This window comes from Chrysochloris asiatica, unplaced genomic scaffold, assembly GCF_000296735.1.
Source record: "Chrysochloris asiatica unplaced genomic scaffold, ChrAsi1.0 scaffold00058, whole genome shotgun sequence".
Lineage (NCBI taxonomy): Eukaryota > Metazoa > Chordata > Mammalia > Afrosoricida > Chrysochloridae > Chrysochloris > Chrysochloris asiatica.
Window position 1 is genome coordinate 3,620,835 of NW_006408576.1, and position 20,419 is coordinate 3,641,253.

Consider the following 20,419-nt stretch of genomic DNA (forward strand, 5'->3'; position numbering starts at 1 on the left):
AATGGTGCTATTAGTTGAAATCAGTTTAGGAGCCTAAATGATTTAACTATGCAATTTAATAGTAGCACCGATTTTTATTTTCATTTAAAAAAATATTAAATAAAAACCTGAGAAATCTAACATGAAGTTAGAACATTTATCTATTTTCCTTCCCCGATATTTGCAGTTATTTCCTTCCTTGTGAACACTCTGTAGAAAGCATCCTGCGTTATATTCTGTAACAGCACCAGTTGAATGTTGTCATGAAATGTCTTGAGTTCTTGATGTTTCTTTTCAGTTTGCAGTTACCTGATCTCAAGATGACTGAGCAGAGAAACTCCTAGGAACTTGCAAAAGAACCTAAGGTTTCTTTCCCATAGAATGTTTTAAGCAGACTGGACAACATGCTCCTTCAATTTTCACTGGAGCTGGACAATCTGCTGGCTGACAAGATTCCACAAAACAAGTAATCTGCCCATCCTGTGAAAGAAATTGTTCACAAACATGTCATTTCCTTTAATAATTTCTTTCACACACAGCCCTTCACATTGATTTCCAATTCAGTATTTTGTACTGCTTTGATCACTTTTGCAAATGTTATCTCTTTTTGCAGATTTTGTAATACGGGACTTAGTCTCGTTCCTGATTTCAAAACTATTTGTTAAGGATCACCAATAATAATGCAGATAACTGGATTGATACATGGGGGGGGGGGCTTCAAAAAAGTACATAGAAAAATGAAATTTTTGATAATACCCTCATGCATAAAGATAAAATCTAAGAAATACATAAGAGTTGAATGTTGAAACACATAGACACACATACTTCTTCCTACAAGGCTCCCCTTCCCCATCATTTACTACAAGCTGCTCCTATCTTTTTCTCAACACTGAGGAGCTATCGCATCTATCAGGGTTGGTACCCTCCTCACCTGCAACTGGATAATGACAGGTGGTGTTTCTGGGTGTCCATGGTAAGGAGGAAGAGTAGTAGACACTAAGTGAAAACCAACACAACTCTATTCTGTTCTACACTGTTCTTCCCAGATGAACACAACCCCCAGTAGCATGGGAATAAATTCATCCCATTATCCCATGGGACAAGAGGCCAGATCTGCATTTCCTATACTGGCACTGGGGAGTAGGGGAAGACTGCCCAATAAGCACAGGCTTACCTACTAATATGTAATGAACAATTTCTAATTTTTTTTAGTACACCAAAGATTCTGCTTCTAGGTATGGCTGGCATCTGTCTCTTGATCCCACTGTACCTTCCTAAATTATTGAAATCTCTTCAAATTTACAAAGCCTGATGGGGCATTAATCTGTAGTGAATACTACACCAAAGATGTGGCAAAATCCACGTGAAATTATTCAGTGCAGATTACCAACTAAACACAAATAAAAAAATAAAAAAAACACTGCCATCGACTAATTCTGGCTCATAGTGACCCCGTAGTTATTAAGTACCATCAAATAGGTTCTGACTCATAATGACCCTGTATCTGAGGAACGGCTGTTGAGCTTGAACCACCGATATTACAGTTCAAACCGACCTTGCAGTCCACTGCATTAGCCTGCAGCGCCACGCCAGGACTCCAGCGACCCTGTACGGTGTTCCCAAAGCTGTAAATCTATACTGGAGCAAAAAAGCCTGCTGTTTCTCCTGAGGAGCAGTTGGTGGGTTTGAACTGGTGACCCTGAGATTAGCAGTCCAGTGCTTATCCTACTATGCCCTTGTATACCTTATTGGGCAATCTACTCCTACATTGAAGGCTTGAGTCCAAAGACTGGCTATTTTCCTAACACTTTTCACCAGTCTAGGTTGGTGCCAGAACCATCTACACATGGTCAGCCCTCATCACACCATATACCTACTTGTGACTGAGCAGTTTCCCATGTATAGGACCTCTGTTGTTTCCCTCTATCTGATCCTGCTCACAAATGAACACCTTTAGAGAGTCTTCTTTCTTTCTCTCTTTTCCTCAAGACTAACTTCTATATTCTCATGTGGAAGTCCTTCAGTATGCCTTAGTCCAAAAGGGTCACTAACGAACTTTGTTAATTCACAGATCCCTTTATGGGCACGTTTCCATTTGCTGTTATCTGGCATCTCTTTATATGCTCACTGATCTTGGGATGGAAGGTTACAAGGCATGAGGTTAAGTCCAGGTCCTATCCAGTCCTCCCATTTGGGAAGACCAAATCTAGTGTACAAGAACAGTACAGGGTAGATTTCAGTCCACTGCCCCCTGGCCCAGGCACCTTGTGCATAACCTACACAACATACTGAGCAACCCTAGTATAAAAACTCTGTTCTCGATGTATAGTCACAACTCCAGTCACTTAACATCTGTGAGCCTCAGATTCCTCACCTACAAAGCAGAGTAATAGCCATGACCATGTAGGTCACAAAAATGCGACAACTTAATGGTTTCTACAATTTTTTCTAGAACAAGTTAGGGCATAAACAAATGAACAATGACAAAAAAGAATGAATTTTGTAGGCATACTGTTTCAGCTCAGAAGTGCTCATTAATTTTCTTTGTAAATCGGATTTCTCTCAAAGACCATACACTGCCCACCAGGTACCAAGTCTTCCTTATCTTTATAAACACTTCCTTCCTCCACCCCGACTGACAAATCATGGGATGTGCAGGTATATGTTTACATACCTGTTCTCTGAGGGAGGGAGTTGTGAGGGAAGCCCTTAGTTAATGCTTTTAAGGTTTTCACAGTGTAAATTCTCCCACATACTTTAACTTACCAAAGTGTGGGGCTGGGAAGCAAAGCACACTATATTTGTGGGCTAAGTCCAGCACACCCTGCTTACAGTGGGTGCGTGCTGAACTTTCTCTGAAGGACACATTTATGCAAAGACTCTGCATTTTCTAATGTTTTCCTCTGGCATTAGGGAAGTAGGAGCTGGTTGGACTTGGTTCTATTGTATGAAAGATGGGGTGGGAGGTCAGAAATGGTAAGTGGGAGGAGGCATAGTTCTGAAATTTGGACAAACTCACCATGGAACTTATTTACTCTTTAATTAGCTCAGCAGCTACATCTCTTGGCCTTTCTGAATGTAACTGAGATTGGGAAAACAGATATTCATACTCACTTTGCATTCACAAACAGTGCATGAGTCCTTTTTCCATTTTGCATTGTTTGTATGGGATTGACCTGTTGCATCAGTGCATTCAGTTTTGTTGAGCCGGAATTCAAGTTTCTTAATCTGCAACAAAGCAACACAAAATACAGCAAAGCAAAAGCATTCAGTGGTCACTGCAGATTCAAACTTTAACACCTACAGCTTCTTTTAAGAGTGATGTGAAACTTTCTAAATGGGTCATGGTAATTGTTGATGAGGAGAGGCATAATTGTCACTGAACTTAGCTTGCGAAAAATGCTGAAAAGACAAATGCTTTGTTGCATATAAATTTATTACAATTTAAATACGTAGATGTGTCATTGTTGGATAAGCATTGGACTGCTAATCACAAAGTTAGTGGTTCAAACCCACCAGCCTCTCCTCGGAAACACTCTACAGGGTAACTGTGAGTTGGAACCAACTCAATGTCACTTAATACCAACAACATACTTGTATTATGTATGTTTTTTGCTTGAAATAATGCCTTAAAATAGCATGGTTTGGGGTGATTTATTCTAAAGAACTTTTATGGAGTTGCAAATTTACGTATTGGACAGGTGATAGTTTTTCCCAGGGCTTCTTGAAAAGATTACCTGTCCACTGTCTTATCTGATGTCAGAAGTATATATACTTTAAATATGGTTGTTGTTGTTCGTCGCTGAGTCAATTACAAGTCACAGCAACCATAAATGACAGAGGAAAACTCCCCCATAGGGTTTCCTAGGATGTAAGATTTACAGGAGCTGACGGCCAAATTTTTTCTGTGGAGATGCTAGTGGGTTTGAACCACTAATCTTTTAGTTAGCAGCTGAGTGCTTATATGCCAGCATGGCTCTTTAAAGTATGGTTAGCAGTTATTTAAAGAAGAGCAAAACAAAAAACATTTGCAAACAAAAATTTCTCACAGGACAGAGAGCATGAACCAATGAACCAATTAGATAATAAAAACTTTCTACACTTTTATTTTCAAATGAATGCATGATTATTGATAGACTCAGAATCCCCAATATAAAGTCTTTTTAAAATTTTTTGTAGTAATAAAACTGCTCATTTTTAATAATCTGGAAATATGGCATTCCTGAATAAAGACTTTCTTTCCCAACCTTTTTGATAGTCATGTGACTAGGTTTTGACCAATGTGGTGTGAGCAAAGATGCACTTTCTTTGAAGTGGCTCCTAGGGAGGGAGTATGCCTTTTTCTTACCCTTTCTCTCCCTGCTGCTATGGGGAACTGCTGACAAGGTGGTAATAGTTGGAAAATTCCTGGGCTAAGACAGGGATGGGGAATGCCTGGCCTATGGGCCATACTGTTATTAAGTACAGTGAAGTCGGTTCCAATTCATAGAGACCCTGTACAGGGTATCTGAGGAGCAGCAGGTGGGTTTGAACTGCTGATCTGGTGGTTTGCAGTCCAGTGCTGATCCACCATGCCACACCAGAAGTCCATGGTTAATATAAGGCCAATGAAATAATTTTGTCTGGCCCTGCCAAGGCAACTGCAGTTCCAGTGATGAATGCAGTTCCAGGCATTAGGGGTGAGTTAATTCAATGTTTGACCAAATATATCAGGCTAAATTTTAAGTTGAGAATTTTGTAGAGCCTGTGAATGATGCTATACATTTTTACAGAAAAATGATCCCCCATCCCTTGGCTTGGAAGTGAACTTCGAGAGACCTCACACAATAATAGATCCATAAGCTAGAAGCACAGCCTGGGTCTCTGACACTGTGGAGGGCCACAAAGGCCTTGGACCATCCAACTCTAGACTTAGTGAGATACAAAGAAATATCCATTTCCTTTCAACCAGTGTTTTTGTTTCTTTTTTACTTTCATTTGAATTTTATTTTAAGTTGAAAGAAAATACACAACATTTCATGAATTTTCATGCTATCCTTGTGCAGGGACCATGTTAAGCTTCTCTGTATTGTTCTAATTTTAGTGTATGTGTTGTGAGCACTCATGTCAGCCACTGCCATTTTGGGTTTTCTGTTACTTGCATCTGAACCTAATTGATAAGTGAAATGTGAAATGGATGTCATTTTTTTTTATCTTACATTTCCCCATTCTTCTAATAAGGAGCATGGTGACTCTATACAATAAGTACTGGACTGCGAACCACAAGCAAAGATGTGAACTTGAGGACTAAGGTGTGCCTGACCCAAGCCATGGTATTTTCAATAACCTCATATGCATGTGAAAGCTGGACAATGAATAAGGAAGTTGAGTTGTAGTGTTGTAGGAGAAAACTGAAAGTGCCATGGACTGCCAAAAAAACAAATAGATCAGTGTTGAAAGAAGTGCAGCCAGAGTGCTCCTTGGAGGCCAGGATGGCCAAAGTTTATCTCTCAAACTTTGGACATATATATTGTCAGGAGGGACCAGTCGCTGGAGAAGGATATCATGTTTGGTAGGGTAGAGGGTCAGAGAAAAGACGAAGACCCCAGTGAGATAGACTGGCAAAGGGGCAACAACAATGGGTTCAATCGTGGCAATAATTGTGAGGTTGGCCCAGGACCAGGCAGTGTTTCATGCTGTTGTGCATAGGGCTGCTATGAGTCAATACCGACTTGATGGCACCTAACAACAACAATAAACCATGTACAGCTTTGGATAAAGTTGTCTGCTTTGTATAAGAATTGTTTAATGTTGTTGTTGAGTGTCATGGAATCAGTTCCAATTCATGGCAATCTAGTCTAGGGTGTCTGAGGTTTTAAATCTTTACAGGAGAAGAAAGCCTCATATTTCTCCCAATAAAGGCACTGTTGTTGCAGTTGTTAAGTAATGCTAAATCAGTTCCAACTTATAGAGTCTCTGTATAGTGTTTCTGAAGAGTGGCTGATGAATTTGAACTACCGACCTTTTGGTCCAAAGCAACCTTGCAGTCCAGTGCATTATCCCACAGTCCCACATCAACACTGTAATATAGGCATTAGGGGCATGAATAAACTTAAAAAAACTAAAAAACAAAGCAAAACAAAACGACCACCACCCTCCCAAATCCATTAAGTCAAATTCCTGCAAGTCTATTTCAATGAAAATATCTTTCATTTGGTATGTGTCATAATCTGCCAACAACAAATATGTGGTCTTAAACACATGTAAGAGCAGATTCTTTTTCTAGTGAAAAACATTATGCTAAAGAAAGGTGTGAAAAATCACCTTAATCTCTGAATTTCATAATGATTCTATTGCACTGATGCCCATACTGCTAATATTTAATTACTCAAAGAGGCATTAATGTTGGGAATTGCTTCAGATACAGATTTTAAATAAAAATTATCTTTCTAATATGAGTCACTCATTAGCATAGTTTACATTCAATTTATCTTAAATCATTTCTAGTCTCAAACATGAAGAAGAGGAAGACTCCTTGAAACTTCAGTGTCAGAGGAATGAGCCAGCTAGAAAGAACTTCAAAAACTCCAAATCAGGCCGTCTCTGTTCTCCGGAAGTCACTCAAGCGATCTGAAACACTTATTTCAATTTCTGTTGGCTGACTAATTTTAGATTTAAAGTCAGAGAAAAGGAGCAACAAAACTCTAATCTAGTGTTTAACACAGAGACAATTTGAATAATTTAAATTTATCTGCATGAACAAAGTATGGTATGTTATTGTATGTAGATAAACATGAAATGACCGTAAATTTTGCTCACATCAGTCCTGAGCTGCAATTTGTTGAAAAATAACAAATAATACACATGTCTTTCTCAAAACAAGCAACATTTTTGGTCACACCCACTATTTTCTATGATACATGTGTCCAAGAAAAAGGTTCATAGTACTGTGCTTATATTACATAGTTTCCGGAAAAGAAATAATGATGTCAAAGAGAAGCAGAGGTAACAAATTAACACTAGTGTGGAATGCTAGTCTGGATAGCACCACATGTCATGTTGTTCTCTGCCTCCCTGTTTTTTTCTCAAACTGCCCCAACTTGTAGAGGACTGAACTCCATCCACCCTTTAACCCTTTAAGAAACTTCCAGAGTCATTTAGTTCAGAAAGTGCTGTGTTCTGGAAACTCACTGGCACTCTGAAATCACCCTCACAGACGGTTTACTATATAATCCTCCATGACTTTATCACAATGCTCTAAACATCTACTTGGGTTTGCCTCCCCTACTCCTTGACTATAGAAGAAAATCTATTTTCTGGCACCTGTTACACCTTGTACAATACCAGGCCCATTGTGGGTGTTCACTTAGTCTGCTGAGTGACTGAATGGTCACTGGTGTTAAGTATATGAAATGCTGACATGTGAAATAGTTCATTTTTAAGATTCCTGACAGAAGCCATCATGGCACGATGGTGGTTAAAGAACTAGGCTTTAACCAAAAAGTTGATGGTTGGAGGACACCAATGATATCACGGGAGAAAAGACCTGGTGAAATACTCATGGGAAAATTACAGCCTAGGAAACACTATGGGCAGTTCTACTTTGTTATACAGGATTGCTATGTGTAGGAATTGACTCCATGGCACAAAGCAACAATAAAACTCCAGAAGGTTAAACACGGATCTGCATGTAAGAGGTAGATGTGCAAAATCTGGAATTTCTCTCAGTGTCTCTGAGAGGAAACTTTGGGGTATAGACTAGAAGAAAACTAAAGTCTCTTCCAAGCCTAATGGATGTGAATCCTGTAAATTAACAGAGCCACAGAAAACAAAATCCAAAGCACCACATGACTACCACTTATATACACACCTCATAGGAATTCCACCATGTTAATTCACAGAAATATGAAGATCAGTGGCTTGCACACATTTTATTTAGCTTTCTTTCTCTCTCCAAGTGATTAATCCTAATTTTACTAATATACCCAATACTGAAACTAGAAAAGGTAGAAGTAAGATCCCCAGACAGTATGCTGCTCTTGTGTGGTATGAATCAATTCTCACTCATTGCCACCCTACAAGACAGAGTAGAACCATCCCTCAGGGTTTATGAGTCTGTAAATTTTTATGGGAGCAGTCTCATCTTTTTCCTGAGGAGCAGGTGGTGAGTTTGAAGTGCCAACCTTGCGGTTAGCAGTGCAATGCTTAAACCAAAGTGCACCACCAAGGAGACAATTCATTGGTTGCAAAACCTCTGAAATGCCTAATTTCAAAAAAAATATCTTTGTTGTTCTACTTGGTGGACTAAAGGCACTAGTCATCTTACATCCAGCGGTACCTGATCAAATGCATCAGGCATCCACCTCAAAATATCTACTATCACTCTGAAGGAACAATTATTTAACACTTTCACGACCCACAAGACATAGAGTGCCCACCTACGTTATTCTCCTCTGGGACTTATTGGGTAGATATTTTCCCACTGACAGTGCATGCAGCTACCCAAAGGGCCCATGCACTCATATACCTTTTTAAAATAGAAGAAACGGGCAAGGTGATTCATTCTGGATTTGTGATTTTGCAATACTCTTGCTTCTTTTGGCTTTTTAATTGAGAGCTACACTTCGTAAATGTATTTCTGGGTTCCTCTGCATCATTTGCATTATTTGTAAGTTGCCTTACTTGAGATGATTCCACGTTCCCTCAAATAATGCACTGTTAGGCTCTTTAAATGTACTTTCAAGGGGTTTAGACAGTGGTGCGGAGTCCAGAGGGATGTAAGTGTGTTCTTGATCCTACCTGCCAAGTCCCACACAATTTTATCCCCAGATTTTAAAGTAACATGTGGTGGTCCCACATTAAATCTAGCCCCCAACATCCAGAAGTGAACCATATACTATAGATCAAAATTCATATTCCTAACAAAATTTTATAAATGCTCCTTGATTCAGCATGCCTTCTATTAATGAAAAGACAGTATCAACAAAGAATTCAAAGTGGAAAACAGATGAGTCAAGAAGTAGTCATGAAGTACTACTGAAGTAGTTCAGATATTCAAATTAAAACATTTGAAAGCTCATAAAATATCCAAACCCTGAACACACACTTACGAGGTTTACCACATATTTTCACAAATAACATGCCCATGTAGACAATGCGCCCTCACGTACAACACACAGAAATGATAAATTAACTAATACAGTTGTGGCATTGTGTGGCCATGCATATATTGTGCAGTAAGCCATTTCTAAAAGTGGATGTCTGCTTCATTCACTTGTCCTCCCATTTTACAGGCAAATTAATTAATTCTGTTCATTTTCTTTAAGCTCCTGCTATGTGCATAAAGAGTCCAAAATGTTACTTTTGAGCATAACTCCATATTGAAAGTATGGGTCATGGTCAAGAAGTCATGGACCGAGTTTGAAAGTCCCTTGTTAATCAGAAAAGGAGGAATTGAGACTGTGTATTTGTTTTTATTAAATTAAGTTGATAATTATAGTACATTAGCTCAGCAGTTGAATGTGAAAAGCTTACCAGATCATCTCAAGCAAACCATTAGGCTATGTTGTTGCTGCTGCTGTTTTACTGCCGTTGAGTCAGATCTGACTCATAGTGATCCAGTATAGGGTTTCCAAGAAGTGGCTGGTGAGCTTGAACCACCAACCTTGCAGATCAATCCGACGTTGCAGTCGATAGCATTTTTCCATAGCGCCACACCAGAACTCCTTAGTCTATGCTAGGTCTGCCTATTTCACAGTTTATTTATTTCTTATTAGTGTCAGTATCTGTGATCAACAATCATTAAGTCACATTAGTCACATGCTTGCAAGCACAGGTCTATAAAAGGACCCTTGTTTCTTCTACACATCATATTTGTGATTAGAAGTAGAAAATGAAGTCATCAACATGTAAACAAAGAAACAAACAAAAGATTGGCATAATTATTGTTGTTAAGTGCCGTCGAGTCGGGTCCGACCCATAGCAACCCTGTATATAGGGTTTCCAAAGAGCACCTAGTGAGCTTGAACCACCGACCTTGCAGTTCAAATGGCTTTGTAGTCTGTCGTATTAACCCACAGGACTCTTGGCATGAAAATAAGGTGGTGGTGTGTGTGAGACTGTCACAAAACATATAACTGCATATCATTTATATATAGCGTAGTGGTTACGAATCGGGCTGCGAACCTTAAGGTCAGCGGTTCGAAACTACCAGCCGCTCCGCGGGAGAAAGATGAGGCTTTCTACTCCCGTAAAGATTTACACCCTCGGAAACCCTGTACAGGGTCGCTATGGGTCGGACCCGACTCGATGGCACTTAACAACAACAACAATGGTATATGATATCAATGTTTCTTATATGCAGATGGACTGCATCTCCTACAATTGTCACAGGGTTGGTAACCCTGCTGCCAGCAACAGCAGCTTGTGCAGCACTCAGGTGCTCCACCACTTCAGTGACCCAGGTAGGCTACAAGAGCCTGGGGATGACAGTTCCATGTAATTCAGTTGCAAACAAAACTAAAAAGAAGAGCAAAGCAAACAAAAATACTCTTTGGTAGAGATTCTAGACCATGGAGTTTGAAGGACTGAAAATGATTATGAAGCGTAGGGACAGAGTTTACACCTTCAGAATCACCTAATAAATAAAAAGTTGTTTATGAAATACAAAGGATTTACGATATCGAAGATGATGACTGTGGATACAAAGTCAGAGGGACTTATACTTCCTGTTACCTGTTTTCTGAGGTCCGTAATGGTCTTTTGCATTTCCAGAACAAATTCTTTGAAGTCATTTGTCCCTGGTATGTTTGAATGCTCATAGGAGGCTGTAGCGGTATTATTGAAATATTTATTGTGCTTTACAACCCTGTAAGGGGGGATAAAAAGGGGGAGCAACAAAATATAATTTCCAAAGGTGAAAAGTGGTGTCATTTATACAAATTCAAACCCTGCCTTCTGAGCTCAAAGGAAAATGCAAAGTTTCTTAAATGGTGAACCCTTATGCCTACTGGAATAGATAGATTCTTGATTCTGAGCTTGATGGAGGATGTGCTATCAGCCCCTGTGGGGCATGCAAGAGAGGGCACAGGCTACAAGACTATGTCACCACCAATAATACTATCCTGTGTCCACTGCTTGTCAGGAGGAGGACTTGGGGCAACAGAAATCTGCTCTCGAAATCAGCTCAATGACCAACAATACAAATAGCGCTATTGATGAAACCTTTGGTGCTGTTGGAGACTTTTATTTCTAGGGCTGTAGGAAATCCACTCTATATACAAAATTTTGCTCATGTTTATAATCATACCTCAATATTTTTCGTTGTCTTGTTTTCTTTGTAGGCTTATCTTCCTGGTAGCTGAATTCAAGAGACCGTTTGCCTCGGAAATGATATGAAAAGACATTAAATTGTCCCCTAGTCCTACAGTCTAAAATGAAAGCATAAAGGGGTATATTAGCTGTTGATGATTCTAATTGTAGGACAAATTAAGTGCATCCTTCTAAGTATTAACAGTCTTTATGGCACACTTATGGCATAAATTGTGGTATTTTTACGTACAGGCAATGGATGAAGGAACTGAATGGATACATTCTTACTCTCCTAGACACATTACACTAAAGAACCTGTCTTTTTATCTCTCTCCTTATTTCTAGCTATCACCTCTATCTCTGATTCAAGCTTTCCTTCTCTCTCATGTCTACTTCTTCAACAGCCTCCTAACTGATCTGCCTGCCTGCAGATGACCCTACTCAAATACATCCTTTACACAGTCATCCAAACACACTCACCATTCTATGGTTTGAAAGCCTTAAATGGTTTCCCATTACAGACATAATGTTGATCCAAGCACTTCAGCCTTCTGTGATCTGACTTGGTTCACTTGGGGAGTCTTATTCCATCTCCGCCCACTTAACCATTGTGCTCTGGTAAAACTGTATCATGTACTTTCCACATATATCACATCATACTTCCATGTCTTGTTCTTGGGACGAACAGGTGTGCCTATACTTTTTTCCCTTTCTGGATAACTCATCTTCACTTTCCAGACTCACCTGAAAGTTCCTTCCTGATGCCCTCAAATGGAAATGCTGTGTTCCCCTGGACCCTGTCTTCACATTACTGAACAAAATGATCTGGTACCTCAGTGCCTAGGGTATGAGTTCAAAGGTCAAGTATTGACATTTCCAAAATTCCTAAGTCTCCTGAAGGGACTGGCATAGTAATTCCACAAGAAGAGAAAGCCTACATGAGTAGGTTGTAATCATTTTTCTGATGTAGTTTTGTCTTGATTATAGTTGGAACATAAGGAATCAGCTATTGTGGTCTTTTGTGTTAAGACCTATAGCTCCATTTAGTTCGCATAAAGAAGCTGATGATTCCACTAGAATGCTGGATCTGTTTCAGGATATTTTACTCACCAATCACCTGAGATAAAATTGAAAAACATCAGTGTTCCTTAAGTGGTTCCTTAGGATATAAATCAAAACCAATCAACAGGAGCTCTTCTTCTTCACAGCCCCGCCCTCTTCCTGCAATACACTAGTCCTCTGGTTGTTGTTGTTAGGTACCACTGAGTCAGTTCCAACTCAGAGCAATCCTAAATACAGCAGAAAGAAACGCTGCCCCCATCCTGCATCAGCCTCATGATTGTTGTGACTTGAATTCGTTTCTGCAGCCACTGTGTCAATCCATCCCATTGGGGTCTTCTTCCTTTTGTTTTGTTTTTTGCTGCTTCTCTATTTTACTACACATACTCCTTCGAGGGCGTCCCTAACATCTACTTTGATGTTAAACTAGAACTTACATACTTCCGAAATATCTCAGCTTAAAAAATTCCATCCCAGACCATGTATGGCTAAGTAAGAATTTAGGGAAAGGGGACCTGTGGAATGATAAATGTAACTAATGCAGAGGCTCCAATGTGTGAGAACAAGGCAGGTGGAGGTAGCAATCCAAACAACAGGTACAAGAGTGAATGACTGCTTCACTGTTGGCAATGGTTCCAGACCCAAGAGCTTCTGCTGAAATGTTACCACATGGGGACTTTAACCTCTTTCTCTGCCAGGAATGTTAGTGCCAGTTGCCTCCACTCACTATGAAGCACAGATGAAATCACATCTGTGCAGGCGCCACTAGGAATTCACATATCCTACATTCCTAGGCTATAAACACATTGCCTTCCTGGAATCTAACAGTGTATTTTTCACATACTACTTCCTAAAGTTGAGGCTAATGAAGACTGATATATTCACAATATAAACTCATGAAACCCATTAAATGCCTTAGGATCATTCCATAACAGCACAGAATAGCCAGAGTTCAAAAGCCGAAATCCATATTACAAGCATCCCATTATTCTTAGGAAACAGAGCCAGTTTCAATGAGATTTTAAAATAATCTAGTCCAGATGCATTATAGGGTTGTAATATGAGTTCACTTTAAAAAAGAAGACATGTTCATTTGTCTAACTCTGATAACATTCATTTCCCTGTTATCAGAGATAGAAAACTATTTTGTGTGTGTGTGCATCAAACACTCACATCTCATTTTAATCAAGTAATCCTAATAGCACCAATAATGGCACTAAATGACATCACGTGCTTCCTGACATGATTCAATGCGAAGGGCAAAGCAGTGTTCATATTGTGTTCCTGCCAAAAATGCACACCATGACTTTAATCATGACAAAAAAATAAGACAAATCCAAGTTGAGAGAACCGCTATGAAAAAGATAAAGAAAGTAAAACTGAGAAACTTCTCCAGATGCAAGACTAAAGAGATGCACGTGAATGATATCTAATTCATGATTCTAGAAGAAATCCTGAAGGACATAAAATGATACAAACAGAACAATTATTGGGACAATTGGTAAACTCTGAATAAGATGCAATTTCGATAACAAAATTTTATCCGTTCTAAATTTCCAAATTTTGAGCATATCCATTAAAATCAATTGTTTAGGAAGTAAATATAGAATGTTGTCTGCAACTTTCTCAAACAGCTTAAGAACAAAAAATGCAATGTATTATGAAACAAGTTATATGCATATATAGAGAGAATGGCAAGTAATAAAGTATATATGATAAAATGTTAACAATTGATAAATATGAATGAATTTCACAAGTTTTTACTATCATTATTTTATTTTTCCTTAGTACTATTCTTGCAACTCTCCTTTAACTTTGAAATCACTCCAAAATTGGTGTGTGTGTGTGGTCTATCAGCATTCTTCTCTTATTTTATCAATCTGCCTAAAATTATAATCCATAACTTTGGTCAAAAGAAAAAAAAAAAACCTACCCAGAAATCACCTCTTATGTTTGTTATATACACATGTATCACAATTAGTCTAATATTTTTTAAAATCAAACTAAAAACTAAAATGATTAAGAGTTATGACTCAAGAAAGTTTGCTTTCAATGAGTCTTTTTTTTAAAAAGTTGAATTGAAAAATAAATAGCAATCAACATTTGGTTGTAGCAAACCTTAACTCTTTTTTTTCTATCTGTATCTACTAAGATATGGCTTTTGTACTCAAATAAAGTAGATAAAGCGTATGAAGCATTTTTAGCTTTGTCAGCTCTGGGCTATACCTGCATTATAGCAGTATAGATGTAGCTGGAAGAAACTATGTTAAAAATAACTTCAAGTACCTAAATTTCACAATTTGAGGACAATTTTAATTTTTACTTAAATTAGTCTACTCTATTGCACGTCAGCCTTCAGACTGAATCTCAGTGTAAAGAAAACAAAAATCCTCACCACTGGACCAATAAACAACATTCTTATCAATGGAGAAAAGATTGAAGTTGTCATGGACTTCATTCTTCTTGGATCAACTATCAACACTCACGGAAACAGCAGTCAAGAAATCAAATCATGTACTGCATTAGGCAAATCTGTTGCACAAGACCTTTTTAAAGTGTTGAAGAGCAAAGATGTCAGCTTGAGGACTAAGGTGCACCTGACCCAAGCCATTTTCAATAACCTCATATGCATGTGAAAGCTGGACAGTAAATAAATAAGGAAGACCATAGAAGAATTGATGCTTTTGAGTTATGGTGTTGGTGGAGAATACTGAAAGTACCATGGGCTGCCAAAATAATCAACAGATCTGTATTGGAAGAAGTGCAGCCAGAGTGCATCTTGGAGGCCAGGATGGCCAAACTTCCTCTCTCATACTTCGGACATATTGTTAGGAGGGACCAGTTGCTGGAGAAGGATATCATGTTTGGTAAGGTGGAAGGTCAGAGAAAAAGAGGAAGACCCCCAGAGCAAGATGAGTTGGTAAAGTGGCAGTATCAGTGGGCTCAAGCGTAGCAACAATTGTGAGGTTGGCCCAGGACCAGGCAGTGTTTCATTCTGGTGTGCATAGTGTCACTATGAGTCGGTACCAACTCGATTGCACATTAGAACAACAACAACACGGCATATCACATTTTGCTTAAAACACACACACATGCATGCAAAGTTGTCAAAATACAGCTCCAATATTTCAGCCTAGATTTAAACTATTTTATAATTAACTATCAGATTGACCATAACTATTGCTTCTGGAAATAAAAAATGGAGGAGACAGTAATTCCGAAATTCATGTTTTTCTTAAACTATTAATTTTTCCACTACACTCAGAACCGACTCCATGGTACTTAACAACAACAACACTACAAAATTGGATTAGGAACTTGCAGAGCACAGCCTAGTTCCATCTCTCCCAGGAGCCATCAGTGGCTAGATGAGTTAAGTTCATGTTCCTTGACTTCATTTTTCTTACCCACAAAATAGCAGCAAGGTTATAGAAATGTGTTATAAAAGTATCTTCCAAATGTATCCTATGGATCTGTCATCACAGTTGAATAAAGCCAAAATCACATTCAAATTAGAAGTGCAAGTAGAAACTGAAAATATAACTACAGTAACCACACAAAACAGGATGCTGTTTAAAACAATCAAACTTGTTACCATCAATTCACCTTCAATTCATGGTGACCCATGACTTGTGCTCTGTACTTTTTCAATGACTATTCTTAGGAAGTAGATCACCAGGCCTTTCTTCCGAGGAACTTCTAGGTATACCTGAACCGCCAACTTTATATTAGCAGCTAAAGGCATTAGCCATTTGCACCACCTTAGGGACTCTACTGATAAAACAAGCTGCTCCCAAAGCAAGTGTTGTTAATTAAACATTTAATTAATTAATTAATTGTTCATTAATAGTGTGGTTAGGGACTCTACTGATGAAAGAAGTGCCTCCCAAAGCAAGTGCTGCAGAGTTGGTTCTGACCTATAGTGACGGCTGAGGGCTCCCTCAATGAGTAACGTGGACTGCAGCATATAATAAAAATGTATATGAATTCACTGTATTGGTAAAGCACTCTGTACACCAAAGTTTCCCAGCTCAAAACATTGAGACCTCCCCGAATCTCCATGGTATGTTTTACTTCTTTAGAACGTATTTGATAATGTTTTTCTCTGATTATCGATATGCATAGAGACATTTAGAAATTCAGTCAAAACTTTTTAAAAAGAACATCTTTTAAAATTGATATGTTCTTTAATTTGTTTTTAAAACTTTTATTTGTGGATAAATAGGTCAATACAACCCATATTTTACAAACACTCAGTAAAACCTGTGAGAGCCAGAACTTGAAAGGACTGTCTTGTTCATTTCTGGTCTTACAAGCTTTCTGCTTTTGACAGGGTTCAACTTACCATTTTTCTATTGCTCTCTTTTAGTGGAAGACATTTTCCTTTTCCTTTTACAGTGCTGGTTTCACTGTATTCACTTTTAAAGAAAATCTGAGATCATACTTTTTTTGTTGCCTACTTCTTTTACTTAACATTTATGTTATATGCCATTAAAAATTCTCAGAATCATGATTTTAATTGTTTTGTCTCCATTAAAAAAAAAATTTTCCCTCAACAAGGACATACCATAATTTAAAAAATCCCCAATAGCTGAATATTTTACACCTAATTTTTCTTATTATAATATTTGCAAGTTTATTAGCACTCATTAGGAATTTATGGATAGTGGTGGTTTTACAGCATGATTAATGTCATGGAATTGTACAAGCAAAAAAATGCATAAATGAATATATATATATAGTGGCACTGTAGGGTAAGCACTGGACCAAAAGGTTGACTGAATCACAAGGTTGGTTGGCTATTCAAACTCACTATATGTATATATACATACAATGGTACTGGATTGCAAAGTCGGTTTGAACTGCGAGGTCAGCAGTTCAAGCTCACCAGCTGCTCTTAGGGAAACCTATCCAGGCTCACTATAGGTCAGAACCGCCTCAACAGCACTTAACAACAACAAAAACACGTAGCTAGAGATAGAGCTAGTCCTAGTAACATGTTGCTGTTGTTGTTAAGTGCCGTCAAGTTGGTTCCGACCCAGAGCAACCCTGTATAGGGTTTCTGAGGAGTAGCTGGTGAGCTTGAACTGCCAACCTTGCAGTTCAAATGGCTTTGCAATCTGGCGCATTAACCCACAGCGACATACCAGGACTCCCTAGTAGCACAGTTGATTACAAATTGTGCTGCTATCCACAAGGTTAGCAGTTCGAATCCACCAATGGCTCCTGAGGAGAAAGATGAGGTTTCCTGCTCCCGTAAAGATTTACAGCCTCGGAAACCCTACAGAGGGTCACTATGAGCCAGAATATATAGATATATATTCTTTATTTTTTTCCAAAAAATAATTCCCCAAATCTGACAAAATCAAAACCAAACCACAAAAATTCAAAAGCAATGTATATTTTAAAATACAAACCTTCACAGCAATCCTGCCACATCCTTAAATCAACTTTGGGAATTTCATCACAACTACTATATCCATGTGGGAACTCTGCCACTCTAAACACATCCTTTTGTACACGGGTGATGTTGTCAGAATTGTCACATAGTATCCTGGCCAGGGATGTTTGCTTAATTTGTGTTAACTGAGCAGGGGAAAATACCCCAAGGTTTTCATACCATAACCTGCAATTCCCCAAAATAGAAACAGAATCAGATTAGCAATAAGAAGACTCAAAGTCCAGAAGTAGCTGAATTAAAAATACTTCTCTACTAAGTTTTACCAACAATCTAGAAACCATTCAAACATTGCTCGTATTTCCTATACACACATACATACATATAGAAACAAATCTCTGGACTGAAAACAGCAAAGGACTAACCTAATTAACAACTAAAGTAAATAGCCAGCTTAAAAAAAAAATTTTTTTTTACATATATGTATTCATGACATGCATTAAATACTTATTGGCATTGTTATTAGACAAGGCCAGCCATCTACCTGCCTTTGCAATACCTTAAACTAAACTGATAGCATTAAAATAAAACTGAATTTAAACTCCTACAATAGTTTAACCATTTAAATTGTCCAAAAAGTTTTCAAAAACAAAACCATTCTTATTATATGAAAGTTCTAAATGTTGTGGCAACAGAAGCTCAAAACAGTTAAAGAGATGTTCACAAACATACTAAGAGGATACGGCATTTTCCTTATACTTGTTCCTCTGAAATTCCCAAAAGAAAAGTTCAAGAATAGATTGTCTTCTCTATTGCATTTGTGTTTACCTGTCCCCGTCTCGCAAGCGTTTAAACTGTGTACTTAGCAGGCACATTAGTGTGGGCCCCAATCGGCTACCAGGAATCAAATCTTCCACCATGAGGGCAGGAAATAAATCTATATTTAATGGTGAGCCATATAATCTACAAAATCAAACAAAACCAAAAAAGAAATCTTAATATCTACATGATAGAGCTATAGCCAATGAAAATCAAAGCGTAAAAGAAAGGCATTGTTTTTCTTGCTAATTTACATTATATGAGACCTTTATCTCTCAAAGAAAATTCATCTGTTTTTCTTTAAATTATCTATTCACTGAACTTTAAAGATTTTTTTCCTATCTTCTGATTTGTTTGTTTATATATGCATGTCATTGTGTTGTTGTGGTTCCTGCTCATAGCAACCCTGTATAGGGTTTCTGAGAGCAGCTGGTGGGTTTGAACTTTGCAGTTACCACTTCAATGCTTATTCTACAGCACCACATATATGTGTGTATAATATAATATATACTTACTATAAGTTGAGAAAATTAAGGAAGAAAATTAAAACCACATTTTTTTGGTTACTCCTCAGAACAACCACACTTCGTACCAGCACTTCACAAAGCCTTCCAAGGAGCCCTGGGGAGGCACTGTAGGATAAGCACTGGACTTCTAGCAACAAGGTCAACAGTTCAAACCCCATCAGACATTCCTCAAAAACACTATACAGGGTCACTATGAGTCAGAACCAATTGATGGCAATTCACAACACTACCAGTAGTCTTCCAACCTTTTTTCACAATAGCTGGGATGGTAACAGGTCAGTAGCTTGAGTCTACTAGTTGTTCCACAGAAGAAAGATGAGACATTTTGCTCCTGTAAAGATTTACAGCCTTGGAATTCCTATACAGGCTCGCTATGAGCTGGAACCAACTCAGTGGCACACCACCACCACCACCAATATATGAACAAAAAAGATCCCTGCTGGTGTAGTGGTCAAAGCACAAGGCTGCTAACTAAAAGGTCAGCAGTTCAAACCCACCAGTTGCTCTGCAGGAGAAAAATGTGGCAGTCGAATCCCATAAAGATTACAGCTTTGAAAATGATATGGGTCAGTTCTGCTCTTCACACAGGGTTTACATGAGTTAGAATCAGCTCAACTATTTATTTGGGGGTTTTGTTGTTGTTGCTTCAGTTAAATTCATAAACTATAAATCGCTATGAACATTCATTTTTTATAAAGAATAAAACTGGCATTCTACTATTTATTGAAAATATGCTCACTGGAAAGAAAATCTTTACTAAGTACAGATAGTACAAAAGACTAAGATAACAAAGCTTACAAGTCTAGGAAGAAATATACTTATCAAATTCTCCCAATTCCTTAGAAATATATCCTTATAAAAACTGGCATCTTCCATTTTCAATCATTCTTACATAATCTCTTATAACATCCGTAGAATTGCAGTAAGCAACAGATAGCTTAGTTTCACTTGGTATTCAGAGTGCCACTACGTTTTTATAAAATAATTCTACAATGCAGACTTACCTTTATCACAATGCTGAAATTAGTGATATTGGGCTAATATCTACAATCAAGACAGAAAGTTTGTTTCTTAACTAACAATGTGTACAAAGCTTCTGTATCCTTGGTGAACAATTCTTTTTCTGAACTAGTTTTTTGAACTCACATTTATTCTTTGGAATTAAAATTTCAAAGACGAATAAACTATGCTAAGTTCAATGACATTACTGTTAAACTTCTAAGTTATCTATTATGGTGCAAGTATTTATAGCTTCCATATAAGATTGCTGTGAGTCCCAACCTACTTCACAGATTCTATTCAACAGCACTTACCAATAGCAACAATAGTTAGAAAGAATCTTAAAGGT

At 38.1% G+C, this 20,419-nt stretch overlaps 1 protein-coding gene across 1 annotated transcript in view; it reads right to left on the reverse strand.

Moving 5' to 3' along the window:
* Positions 1-339: 339 nt before the first annotated feature.
* Positions 340-20,419, reverse strand: part of PXDN (peroxidasin homolog (Drosophila)) — a 222,611-nt gene continuing 202,531 nt past the window's right edge. Inside the window, exons 18-23 of the mRNA XM_006863963.1 lie at positions 18,554-18,688; positions 17,745-17,953; positions 11,267-11,387; positions 10,693-10,825; positions 3,094-3,207; positions 340-459 (exon numbers count right to left, since the gene is read on the reverse strand). Of these exons, the coding sequence (XP_006864025.1) occupies positions 340-459; positions 3,094-3,207; positions 10,693-10,825; positions 11,267-11,387; positions 17,745-17,953; positions 18,554-18,688 (832 nt within the window). The remainder of the gene's footprint in view (positions 460-3,093; positions 3,208-10,692; positions 10,826-11,266; positions 11,388-17,744; positions 17,954-18,553; positions 18,689-20,419) is intronic.